The sequence below is a fragment of the Bactrocera tryoni genome, chromosome 5 (genome assembly GCF_016617805.1).
Source record: "Bactrocera tryoni isolate S06 chromosome 5, CSIRO_BtryS06_freeze2, whole genome shotgun sequence".
Taxonomy (NCBI): Eukaryota; Metazoa; Arthropoda; class Insecta; order Diptera; family Tephritidae; genus Bactrocera; species Bactrocera tryoni.
The window spans coordinates 37,757,775-37,771,098 of record NC_052503.1 but is presented as its reverse complement, the minus strand read 5'-3'; the positions used below and the strand labels follow the sequence as shown (position 1 = coordinate 37,771,098).

Below are 13,324 nucleotides of genomic sequence, written 5' to 3'. Positions count from 1 at the left end.
CGGGAGGGTGTCCAAAATACCTGTGAACTAGGGTATAAAATAGTTATGCAGAAACTCGGAGTTCGCACAAAGCTGTCGGACTTAAACGATGCCAAAATGGATCACATCGTAAGCGCAAAACTTACCACACGCATGAAAGAGACAGTGAACACGAACGGGCTATAAGACTTTCGGAACAACTAACAAATTGTGAGGCAAGGACGGGATCATAGCAGAAATACTTAAAATAGACGGATAGGACGGCCAGCAGTTGACTTAAATATATAAAACGTCAGTCTTTAAGATGGAATATTCCCTGAACTTTAAAAGAAACAACAGCATGCATAAAAGGGATATGCTGATGGCAAGCTGGAATCACATTTTTCCTTACTGATTAGTACACATGCTCGACACAGCGAGACAGCTGTATGAAAAGCGACTTAAACCTGGACTGATAGCGGCTATCAATGAAGCTGTCGGGTTCTCGCCTAGACAGCACGGTTTCAAATCTGACAGGTCAATTTTAGGATCCGTGGAAGGGTCCTTGAAAGTGAAGAAGTCATACAGCGTAGAATAAAAACGAATAGACCTCAGATGTTCGAAACGCTTTCAACAGCGGCAGGCGGGTGAATATTATCGATGGTTTAGAAATAAGTTTTAAAATCCCCGATTATTTCGATGCTGTGATGCGAAGAAGTATTAATAGACATCTGCTGCACCATACTAGAGAACGATTAAGGCAAATAGCGATTACGTGAGGAGCAGCGCAGGGATCAATTACAGGTCCGGATCTGTGAAAGATTAGTTATGACCAAAAATGAAATGCCAGACAAATCTTATTTAAAATTCGCTCATACCTCTCTAAAAAATGTCCAAACAAATACGCATATACGAAGGCTACATAAGCAGTAAACTCCTTAGACGTAAAATTCGATCCTATATTAACTTTGTGGGTACAAATCCAGCACCTCGCAGAAAAGACAGCGAAAATCATCTCCCAACTCATCAGAGAGGCCAACATAGGAGAGCCAACCCAAGAAAACAGAAAGTTCCTATGGCGGCAACAATCAGTGTTTTATTATTTGGGCAGGTGTGCTTGAAACGGGAGACCGGCGTAAGGAATTGGCCACAGTTCACTGTACCCCAGCCCTCCGAGCTATATCATCTTATCGACTATTTGGTGTCAGGTGACGCAATAATAGTCGTAAGCGATAATGCCCCAATTGACCTTCTAGCATATGAATGAAACAAGCTGTGAGAGCTAATGAAAGTACGTAAAAATAACAAGTCCGAAATTGAACAAATATGGAAAATGGTTCCATGGTGGGCGACGGTTCCCTACAGGTGTTTAGTGACCTGCTCGTGGCACATAATGTTGTCGTGATGACAGCTTTTCTGATGCGAAAGGAATTTGACTGTAGCAAAATGTTACTCTATGCATATATCTTTTCTCCTCAAGAGACGAGTTATTGTTTAAGGCTACAATCACTACAGAATTGTTCAAATCGGACAATGCTGTACAGTACTGTCAGTAGTAAATCACTCATAATTCCAATAGATGAACTTTTTGGAAGCAAAAATGCATCAATTTCTAAGCGTAAGTACCCTCTCTTAAAGAGTTCTCTTCATTAAATTTTTCGTTTTACAACTTGTCTTAAAGGATGTGCGGAATTGTTCTGCATCCTTCTCCTAATTTCGTTTTTCTTCGTTTTCTTCGGCAAATGTCGAACGTCGAAGAAAGCTGCGGAAGCAGCATTGAATTATGCTGGTCTGTTTGCGATCGCTTGCCGTGAGCGGTAAGTAGTTGAAAAGAAAATTAAAGGAAGCTACACATCCGATAGAAAACGTCACGATAAAAAAATGCCTAAAAATTTATGAAGAAGTAATGTAAAGATAGTGGTCACTTAAAATACGGCGCTTTCCAGCAGCACTACCGTAGCCAGATTAAGAAATTTGTTTACGTGTGGTTCCTTGTATTGTTATCCTAATGTTAACGGAAATTATATAAACATAAAGCACACAAACGTATAGCCTTCTTTTCGGGACTGTCTTGCAACAATTATTGCAGACCAAGCAGTCCGGAAAGCTAATACGGCTGTGTAAACTGACGTTAAGCAATACCAAAAGCTCCGTCAGGATCGGGAAGGATCTCTCCGAGCCGTTCGAGGTTTCATACACGGCGACTCCCTATCGTGCGTCATCTGTAATCTATTCCTGGAGATAATAATTTGAGCTGCAGATCTGAATAAAGAAGATACAATCGTCCACAAGAATGTACAACTAGATCCGGAGCCCAGTTTCAATGCAACTCCACATTCAACCAACTGACAAAGAATCAGTTTTTCCCGCATTCGGGTTTTAACCACAACCACCACGATACTTCTCGAGGAGCCAGCCCGCATGAGTAGGTTGAAGCAAACTCCAAGGGCACGGTGATACCAAAATTAAATCTCCGGTCTGACCTTGTAGACGAAACTACTACTAGTTGAGTTTCCATACTGCTCTGGACTGTTGACCAGGGTAACTGTTGACAGTCATAACTTCAAAGATAATTTTGCCTATCTTAGAACCAGTATTAACACCAAAAACAAGGTCAGTCTCGAAATCCAACCCAGAATAACTGTTACCGATAGGTACTTTACGATACAATACTTTGGACTGAGTAGGCAATTGAAAAATAAATACCTCTCTCGACGAACAAAGACCAAACTCCATAAGTAACTTATTATTCCCGTGCTGCTATATGGGGCAGAGGCATGGACGATGACAACATCTGATGAGTCGAGTTTTCGAGAGAAAGGTTCTGCGGTAAATGTATGGTACTTTGCGCATTGGAATGATGAGCTGTACGAGCTATGCGTTGACATTGACATAGTTCAGCGAATTAAAAGATAGCGGCTATGCTGACGAAGTCATATCGTCCGAATGGATAAAAACTTTCCAGCTCTGATAGTGTCCGTTGGAACGACTTGGCTACACTTGGAAACTCTAATCAGCGGCAAACAGAGAAAAGGAAGAACGACTGGCGCGCTGTTGTAAACTCGGCTATAACCACGTTAGCGGTGTTTACGTCAATAAAGAAGAAGAAGAACAGCATCCGAAAATGGACGAAATCTATCAACAAAACAATAACATCTCGAATTCAAAGAGCAATCAACTTAAAAGGGTGTTATTGTTCAGTTGTGAACTCAAATCTTAGTTAATGTAGTATTTTAGCTGTAATATCATACAGAAATTTAGACTGTCTTCTTGTGCTTTTGATGTTCATCAAGAATTAACTTTGGACATATTTTGATTTTGTAACGTTTCTTTTCCTTTCGTCCTTCACTGTTTTTTTCCTCAGCGCATTTTTTTAGTGGTACCGGTTTAGCAGGTTCCACGGCACAATGGATTGGTCCCAGGCATGAGATGCATTGATTTGGGGCAATAACTTTTTTCACTTCACTTTTTCGTTTGAGTAATGCTATTATTTTATTCCATTCTCTATCTATTTTTCTCAGCTGTTCGTGGAATTTTCGCTTGATAAATGCCACCTCGGTTTTATCCAATTTAGCTAACAACATGTTACGTATTTCAGTCTTTGTCATCTCAAGTGTGATCTTATCACTTTCAAATTCTTCACGCAATTTCTCAGTGATTATGCAGCGATTGTAATTCTCATTCAATTCATCAAGCTCCTTATTCAGACGATCTTTCAAATCGACAAACTTTGCATGCAGGTCACTAAGTCTTTTACGTCTGCTATCCATTTCGTTGAGCAGCGGGGTTATGGCGCTATCAATGAGATGTACAATGAAATGTGGATTTGTTATTAATTTGCACGAAATCTCGTCCTCAGCTTTGGGACAGAAACAAAAGCTCTCGCAAGCCTCGGCAAACTTTTCGAAATTGCTCAAGCTGTAATGTGTGCTCTGTGTACCTTCGTCATGTCGTATTTGCTTGAAGTGGGCCATTAGTTTGTCTTCCAGTATACCAATATGTTCTTTAAGCTGTTCCACTTTTGCAAAATTCTCGGAGAATGTTTCGACTTTGACGCATTCAAAACGAAACGGTGATATGCGGCTATCTCTTAGAATTCCTTGCAAGCAGGTGCTCATCTTTCCGTCGATTTCAATCCTCTCAGTTCGTGAATCTAACTTCCTTAGTAGTATGTCAAAGAAACTTTGTAACAAAGACAAGTGAACACTGGAAATTTTCGGGCTACCCAAAGCGATTTGCAACAACTCCCGCAGCGTTAATTCAATATATGTTGTTGCCATTTTGCAGCAATGTAGTACGTTAGGATTTTGGTCTTTAAATCTTTTATGGTAATATGATAACTTATTGATGAGGTATTTATGTTAAAACACAAAATATCGCACCCGGGTGAAAATATTTTCGTATTTTCAATAAACAACTAACAGACAGGCGACTGCTTGGAGTTCAGTGTTGCCAAGTTAGCTATTTTATGGTTTGATTTGGCTTTTTTGAGTTAGGTATTCATGGGTATTAGAATTGCATACGCTTTTAGGGAGGTTGTGAGTCTGCTCTTACTTTTCGACGATCAACCAACTTTTCTGAAGCAAGGGGATATGTGGACCAACCGAACAAACTGTTTTCGCAGTTTCAAAGGATCTAAGTTAGGGAATTACCTTCAATTTTCTGCGAAACTTTCTGGGCGCGTCCAAGTTCCCCATAAGTATGGCAGCTACACCAACTTTGGATTTCAAACCACTGACAGGTCGAGGGAATTTAAGAACTCTACAGGGTATATAGTTTCTTCATGACATTGCATGTATGAATGAAGTTAGAAAAATCACAGAAATTATGAGGGCAATGCTATTGCATAAGCCAAAGGTTTGGACTCTTCAGATAGTTCTGATAAAACTTGAAACTCCTTTAGTATTTGGACCCATCATCATTGTAAGTTGAAAAAAATTGGAAGATAAACAGAATATTGGATAGGTTAGATGAGCTATCCATATAATGGGTGATACATTTGATTGTTCTTTAGTTTTTAAAGAAAAAACAGAGATGCTTCAAATTTAATGAATAATGCTTATTATCATTAGAAAGAGCAATCTTTGGTACTTATTTTTTGAAGATTATCTCTCTCAAATGTTGATCGCGGCTACGTTTCAGATGGTCCATCCGTTGAGTCCAAATTTCGCTGACTCTTTCCAGCATTTCGACTGATAACTGGCGTGTTAAACTCGTGAAGTTTTTTCAAAGGCCTGAAACAAAGCGGGACTGTCCGCATAAACTTTAGACTTTACATATCTCCACAGAAAAAAGTCTAACGTAGTGATATGACATGATCTTGGTGACCAATCGACCGGCCCGAAAGGTGAAATTATCTGCTCAGCGAAGAGTTCTCTCAATGAATGCATAGATTGAAGCGATGTGTGGGAAGCGGTGTCGTCTTGTTAAAACCAAATGTCACCGAGATGACGAACTTAAATTTCAGGCGTCAAATAGCGCGGCAACGTTCGACATTGACGGCTACGTTACCGGTGAGGGTATCATTTTTGAAGAAATATGGACCGATGATTCACCTGGCTCACAAACTACATCAAACCGTGGTTTTTTCTGGATGAAATAACAGCTTTTCAATCTCTTCAGGTTGCTGTTCGTGCCAAACGCGGTAATTTTGCTTGTTTACATACCCATTGAGCCAGAAATGGGGTTCGTCACTAAAATTTGGCTCTTTTGGAACTTTCCAATAGCCTACAGAGCTAAGTGTTGTCGTTCGCGTCTATTTAAAATAACATAAAATGAGTAAAGTCGTTCCATACGTCAGTGTGAGTTTCTGCGAACGGCGCCGAAACGACTCTCCACAGTCTTCGGGTACACCCTCAGCTACTGCTGTTTTACGTATTTCATTCACTGAGTGCTGGACGTGGTTTGTTCGGTCGAACATTATCCAAAAATGAATGCTGCGTCTCAAGATGGGTGATGGTATTGCGCATAGTATCCTCAGTAGCCCGATTTTATTAACGTACCCATTCAACCAAAAGTGGTTAATAAAAAAATTTCTTGTGAAAATCGGAATCGGTGGGTATTATCGTTTTGCACCCATTCCCCGAATTTGCGACGCACCTTATGTACTTTCGACTTAAATTCTTGCATGGGTCTTGCATTTTCAACCAAGATCTTTTCGTAAAATCTTCCATAAAATAGATGGTTACAGCTCCAAATGTTGCATATTGCATGTTGCACTCGGGCCTTTTTCGATACTCTGTTCCATACCTACGTTTTCAGTGCGCACTGTACGACAACTCTGAACCTATGTTAGCAACTGAAGTCCTTTGAGGATTTCCAGAAGTCTAAAATTCTATTCAGAAGGCGTATATGCATATTTTGGTCAAAACAATTATGCATTTATCAGATAAAAGCTTTCTTATATAATATTAAAAAAGTCACACCTTCTGGATGGGGTAGTTTTACTCAGAAGCTGATATTTTTCAAGTCAAAAAATGTTTTTCTTTCTTTCGCCTAGTAATATGGCAAATCATTCAACTGTGCTTCAGTAAAAAAGACGTCTGTGTATATACATATGTATGTATTTTCATACATACTTCCGCGTTAATTGAATATATTTTTGCACTTTATACCAGAATAACCATGACCACAACGCATATTGAAGTGAGCCTGAAGGAGATGTTGCAAATGGCGCTGGGCGCACCGAAAATAAGTGAAATTAATATCTCGATACTACATTGTCTCCTCGACATACTGCTCAAGAAGCTCGACTGCCAATACGAAAAGGTGGAAATAGACGGCCAGGAGGCGGCTTGCCTGCAATCAATCTTGCGAAAGAGCAGAATAGCGGCCTTACCATTCAATACCGACAAAGTGGAATTGCTCTCGCACAAAATGAAAAAGCTGGCACATTTGCGGGCACATCAAAAGCATCTCGAAGATCAGCTGAACGAACATTTGGACGAAGTACGCGCTTGTAATAACAAAGACAGCAATATGTATTCCATAAATGATTGGTCCAAGTATTGCGGACCGTGTGAATGGTATTGTACTAATGCCGAAACTGAGACGGACGTGTACTGCAATCTTTTGGAAAATTACGATTTCATTACCAAAGTTAAGCGCATCGTTGAGGAGCCTGTCATCGGTCCGATACTGAACATGAGGAAACGCATAGAGGAGTTGCATGTACATTTACTAGATTATCAACGTCGTTTAGAAGAAAAGTGTAAGCGTTTGTCATATATAGAATACGTCGCGAACGATGTTGACAAATTCAGTCAGCTAATTTCTCTGGAGAAGCGATCCTTTCAGCAGGCCATGGAAGAACTGCAGCGGATGATGGATGGTAAGATGTATAAGGTGGTTTTACCTACACTTAAAAAGTACATACAGACCGAAACGGAAAAAATCAATGAAGTTTGCGCCATACTTAAGAAGAAAAAAAGCTGCGACATTCCCAAAGAATTCTCAGGTACGCCCACAACATGCTTATCATGTAGAGGCGAACTTACATGCACAAGCAGGCCGATTTTGATTGCACCGCAGCGCAGTGACGAAGTGGTTGACGTTAGAAAGCGAAAAATTGCCGAAGCTTGTAGGCGGATCGGTCCATGTTTGGCAAAAGAACAGGAAAAAGAATTACTGCAACGGCTCAAAGTCATAAACGAAAGAACGGAGGAGGCCAAAATAAAAAGAGAAATGAGCAAGTCATGTTATGTACAGTCCGACCACTTTGAGGTATTTCAGGGTACTAATGGCGTTTATTATCGCAAGGTTTGAAACATATCTACAAATGGTAAGAGTCCTGAGATTTGCCGAAAATCAATCATACAAATATGGAATGTGAGCACGATTTATATTTTTATATTTTTGCGATGGAATAAACTCCTTCATATGTAGCCGCTTTTCGCAAACACATATAATTTTTAGAAAATAAATTTATATTGTTTTGTATATAATAGTCACCACACTGCTGGACCTGAAGATATGCGCCGAGAGGTTTCCTGTAAAGCTTAATAATAAAATTTAATAAGAAGTATTTATGTTAATGCAAATTCACAGACGCTCCAAGCTACCTTAGGTTGGACTCATTATGGATGAGTAGGTGGAGTGATAGTCCGTAGTGGAAACTTAATAGCTTTCAGAGCAATTGTTTTGATATAATGCATTTATCTTAGTAAGGACAGCTCTTTCCACATTTAATGAAAGAGTTCTCAGGTTTCTCCAAAATATTACTATAAACTTGATTTTAACCAAGTTGGCTCCATCAATAGTCTCCGACATTAAATAAGACTAGTTAGATTTTATTTCCACACATAACGGGGCTTCATTTAAAAGTATGGGTTGGTCTTTTTGACTGGTCGACGAGATTTTGGTCGACATAATCGCCCATCAAAGTCGGGTTTCCAAAATTCCAACCTGTGAAAAAATAAAACCGAACTACCATCAAGCGTGCTGAACGTTCGTTGAATGGGTCCAAAATGAGATGGCTACGGATTTCGATTTTCAGAAGAAAATTATGATTACCTGTGAAGCTCACTTAGGGTTGAATAAACAACTTTGTGGCACTTGGAGCGATCATAATTCCCACTCCACTGTTTAGACGCGGTTACATCTTCAAAAGGTCAAAGTTTACTATGCTCACTAGGCTTTAGAGCCATTATTAAAGACTTCTTCATGCCTGGCGTTGATGTGGACGGTATTTGATTCCAACAAGATGGCGTGACATGCCATACCACGTTATTGAAGTATGCTCTTAGTGAGCGCATTATCTCGCGTCGTGGGTCTGTGGGGTGGCCCCCATGATCGTGCGATTCAACATCACTGGACTGGGTTATGTGAAGTAGCTTGTCTACGCAGATAAGTCTTAAACGATTGACGGCTTTGAAGAGAACATTCGGCGCGTTATTGCTGATATATGGACCCATTTGCTGCAAGTGGTCGGAAATTAGGATTTGTTCGAGCCGTTGTGATTACTAGTCCGAAATCATTTTTTAAACATAATAGCAGACCATGATGTTTAAAATGACGTCAAACTCTTTATGCAATTGTATGCGTTTTATTTCTTCTTGAAAACTAATTATCTTAAAGAAAGAAGACACCTTTATCATATGGTAGATATGACGGTTATATTTGTTTATGAAAGAAAAGCAAGAAGGACTTTCAGACTGTTTTCATTGCTATGACATGGACTTTTGAGATCGGTTTCGAAGCTAGAAAACTACCATTCCCGAGCTGAAGGGGTTGTTACGTGAAAAAAATAATTCGCTTGTTTGGAGAAACCCGCATTAGTTTTAATCATAACTAGGCCTTATTCTTAGTCTTGTTAAAGAAATGCCAATTATTGTCATGCGGTAAAATGCTAGTGGAAGTGCTGATATCTGGCTCTAATTCTTATATTTTTTAACTAGGCTGAACTAGAAATTCTGGTCGGCTGTAGCAGGAAAATAATCCAAATTTTATTGGAATTTATCGATGTGGTTTAGAAGAATAACTTCAAAGTCTTAGTTTATTTGAGCCACCATTTACTCGTGGCAACAACTACTACATATGTCTTTGTAAGCAAGAACTTCACTACTTTGCGGCGTAAATCCTGCAGAATTCGATCTTAGTAATTCGAGAGCATGGAGCCATGAGTAGAAGTTCATGCAAGTGAACGATTCCTTTCCATATGACTCAAGCAACTCACAATTTCCGGTCGTAGATCAAGTATCCTATGGGTAGCCAAAAAAAATTCCGTTTGAAAGCGTGTTTAGGTAAAAAACCGAAACATCCCTTTCCAGGGTTCTGACCTTGGTTTGAGACCCGCCACTTAAAAAAAAACCCCAATGAAAGGAACAAAACAGCTTCGTGTGAGAGTACCCCTTTTGATGGCGATCACTGCATGCGTATTAAGGAAAAATAAATGTAATTTATTACAAATATACTCGTATTTGATGACATATATATGGTATATATATGTATATATGCATATAAAAATAAGTACGCTTGTATTGTGCTTACACATGCACAACTGTGAGAGTCCTTAACCTTTGCGATACAAGTTCCCATCGGTGCCTTCGAACAAACTGAAATTCTCAATGCAAATAGCTTTACAATTATCCATGTAAAGACTTGTGGTAGGCATTTCTGAAGCTGTTTGTGTTCTTCTGATCTGCTCAGGAATAATATTTGAATTTAAGAGGGTCTGCTTTCGACCTAATGCCAGTTTCAAAGATTTTTTCGTACATTTGCACACTTTAGGCAAGCGCACCGTCATAAAGGCATGTGCATCCGGTAGCAGGCTCATGCCATGAACGCCTTTCTCAGCACAAACTTGTCGATCGCCACACGACAGACAACGCAGACCACTACTGATGATGCCTGGCGGCTTGGGACAGTCAACCGTATTTTGTATGACCCCTATGTGTGCTTCAATGCGGCTTAGGTTGATGGTCACGTAGCGTTTAAGTGCAGGAATTTGCAATTTATCCAATTTAAAATCCAATATATCCTGCACCTCTTCCATGGTGCCCAGAAACCGCAAATTATGTTGTTCAATCTGCTCTTTCAGATCCTCAACGGCGCGCAGACAACCTTCAATCAAAGCCAGTTTTTCCAAATTGGCTGAGGCATTGGCAATCAACTGATTCATATCTTCACTGAGGTCTTTGATTTCTTGCTCAAATTCAAATAGATTTAAGATCATGGGCTCGGCTATACGCCGTTGGAGCTTTTTGAGGAAGTCTATATTACCAATCATATAGCAGGCCAAGGTGTTCTCTTCAACACATGGTATACATGTACTATCTGCATTATGTTTAAAATTCTCCCAATCTTTTAAGTCGTATTTCATTTGGGACAAGTGACCAAACTTTCTAGCAGTTTGTATATGATTATCAAGCTTCGATTTCACTTCGTCGATTGACCTTTCCAGCTCTATGATAGCGTACAATTTCGGCCCAATAATTGATACCTGTGTATCGTCCAAGGTGATTGGCGCTGACTTGGATTTGTTCAACAGCTCAGCCAAGCAGTCGGATTCCACGCCCTTAATCGAAACCGTATCGTTCTGACAATCAAGTTTCTTGAGTATCACATCAATGAGCCTATGAAGTACGTGGATACTCGTAGTGGTCAGTTCTGGCGCGCCTAAGGCAATCTTGGTCAATTCCTCTAGTGTAAATTGCGCTTTTGGTGCCATGATAATATATCACGGTCCTTTTTTGTGTTTATGTGATTATTTATTCTTCAATTTTGAAAAAAAAGTTTTGAAAACAGCACAATGTTTTCAAAAGTTTAAACAAGTTTAACGAAGAAATCTGAGGCAAATCAAGTAGATTCACTTCTAAAGTATTGTTAAATAACAGAGATGTTATGTGAGTGGTTATTTTCCGTAGGCTGTCTTGTCTTAAGTTATCGAGAAATAGTTTAACTAGTTATAGTGAACTTTATATATACACGAAATAAGACAGAATATTAAAGCAACTAAAGGGTGATTCACAGAAACTTCCAGTTTGATGGATAATGTTACTATAATTCGAGAGAACATTCTTTGGCATATATTTTTTGAAGATTATCTCTTTCAAATGTTGGCCGCGGCTACGTCTCAGATGGTCCATTCGTTGAGTGCTATTTCCGATGACTCGTTCGAGCATTTCGATTGGTAATTGTTCAATGACACCCGTGATGTTTTGCTCCGCGGTCAGAATCGAAGCGGCATTGAATGTGTAGACTTTAGACTATATACATATATTCCCACAGGAAAAAGTCTAACGGTATGATATCACATGATCTTGGTGGCCAATCGGCCGACTCAAAACGTTAATTTATCTGCTCACCGAAGTGATAAATCCATAGATTGATGCGATTTGAGGGATGTAGGTGTTGTTGAAACCATATGTCGCCGAGTTTAAGGGCTTTAATTTCAGGTATCAAATAGTCGGTTATCATGACGAGATAGCGATCGCCATTGACGGTTATGTTCTCAACGGCATCATTTTTGAAGAAATATGGACCGATAATCCCACAAGCCCACAGCGTACACCTTTTTCTGGATGAAATGGCAGCTCTTGAATTGGCAATAAGATGTTTAACACATACGAAATGTAGGAAACGGTTGGTAAGCAGAGACAAAAGTACACAATTAGTGTCGTTCTGATATAGCATGTTACGAGCAAAAATTGTTGAAATCGGCTCACAACTTTACATACTTACAGATACCGAGTATCTGATCTTCAGTGTTTATGGCTGACTTTCTGTCGAACATCTCGGCCAATCTGTGAGATATTTTTATAAATTCAGGTAAAAGCTTTTCTTGAAACGATAGTTGTCTTTTATATTTCAGGATTAGAGCATAAAAACAAATACTAATCGTCAAAAGTTTCTTTATGGCCTTTCAAAATAGTCTCAATTTACACTTTTGCATACGTTTGAACCAATTATCCAAGCACTTTTGCTCTGAATGAAGTATCACCAAACATCCGCCCTGAACGCATCAACTATCTCTTTAGGTGTTGAAAACCGTAGACCTCTTCGTTTATTTTTTACGTACGAGAACAACAAAAGAAATCATCAAATCAATGTTTTCAGTGCTCAAAAATGTAGTTGTTTCAGTCGATGCGTTAGAGCTCGCATTGTCGTGGTAAAGAAGAACTTGGCGATTGGTTTTGCTGATTGCTTACAAGATAACTGACAAACAAATGGTTGTACAACACTCAGAGTTTACTCTTTGCGTTGTTCTACTGAAATTGTTGCAAATGGGAAGTTTTACCAAAAAATAGGCAACCATTTACTTAGGTGCACGAAGAACTTTAGTTGGATTCCGCTGATTTGGAAATACCGATACAGTCGACTGCTGTGAAGTTGGTTCATGCAATATAGAATATATGAAGGTCCACATAGTGTCTGTAATTGTCTCAATCTCACGATAGATCACATCTTGTGGTAACAGTTTGCGCACAGCGTTAATAAAGGATGATCCAAGTAAAGGTACTTTTTTCAAATATGGTTAACATAATCCGCCTACTGAGCATACTATTTATTCGCAGCACCATCACTCATATTGGACCCAGCATTCATTATTGGATAATATTGAACCGAATATACCACGTCCAGCACGCAGTGAAGGAAATATAGCAGGTGTAGCTGTGAATATACACGAAGTCCGTGGAGAGTCAATTCGGTGTCGTTCGCAGGAACTCCGACTACCGTATGGAGCGATATGTCGTGGTTGTTGGCCGGTGGAGTCATCGGTCCATATTCCTTCAATAGTGATACGGGTGAGAACGTAACTGGCAATGGCGATCTCGTCATGATAACCGATGTTTGATGCCTAAAATTGAATTACGTGCTCTCGGCGCCACTTCCCACACATCGCATCAATCAATGGATTTATTGAAAG

The 13,324-nt window shown here is 39.6% G+C and overlaps 3 protein-coding genes across 3 annotated transcripts; 1 reads left to right on the top strand and 2 right to left on the bottom strand.

The window, feature by feature from the left end:
* Positions 1-3,215: 3,215 nt before the first annotated feature.
* LOC120777149 lies at positions 3,216-4,259 on the bottom strand. Its single transcript, XM_040108294.1, has one exon. It carries the CDS (start codon positions 4,236-4,238, stop codon positions 3,216-3,218), a length of 1,023 nt encoding a protein of 340 aa, XP_039964228.1. The 5' UTR covers positions 4,239-4,259.
* Positions 4,260-6,453: 2,194 nt separating this feature from the next.
* Positions 6,454-7,930, top strand: LOC120777189. The gene is made up of 2 exons (XM_040108357.1): positions 6,454-6,516; positions 6,576-7,930. Exon 2 carries the CDS (start codon positions 6,583-6,585, stop codon positions 7,720-7,722), a length of 1,140 nt encoding a protein of 379 aa, XP_039964291.1. The 5' UTR covers positions 6,454-6,516; positions 6,576-6,582; the 3' UTR covers positions 7,723-7,930.
* A 2,001-nt stretch (positions 7,931-9,931) lies between these two features.
* On the bottom strand, positions 9,932-11,229 carry LOC120777188. The gene has a single exon (XM_040108356.1). The coding sequence runs from the start codon at positions 11,123-11,125 to the stop codon at positions 9,968-9,970; it is 1,158 nt and encodes a 385-aa protein (XP_039964290.1). The 5' UTR covers positions 11,126-11,229; the 3' UTR covers positions 9,932-9,967.
* Positions 11,230-13,324: the final 2,095 nt, after the last annotated feature.

Excerpts from the sequence above, each read along its gene's own strand:
- LOC120777189 (XM_040108357.1), top strand. The coding sequence starts at position 6,583 with ATGACCACAACGCATATTGAAGTGAGCCTGAAGGAGATGTTGCAAATG.
- LOC120777149 (XM_040108294.1), bottom strand. The coding sequence starts at position 4,238 with ATGGCAACAACATATATTGAATTAACGCTGCGGGAGTTGTTGCAAATC.
- LOC120777188 (XM_040108356.1), bottom strand. The coding sequence starts at position 11,125 with ATGGCACCAAAAGCGCAATTTACACTAGAGGAATTGACCAAGATTGCC.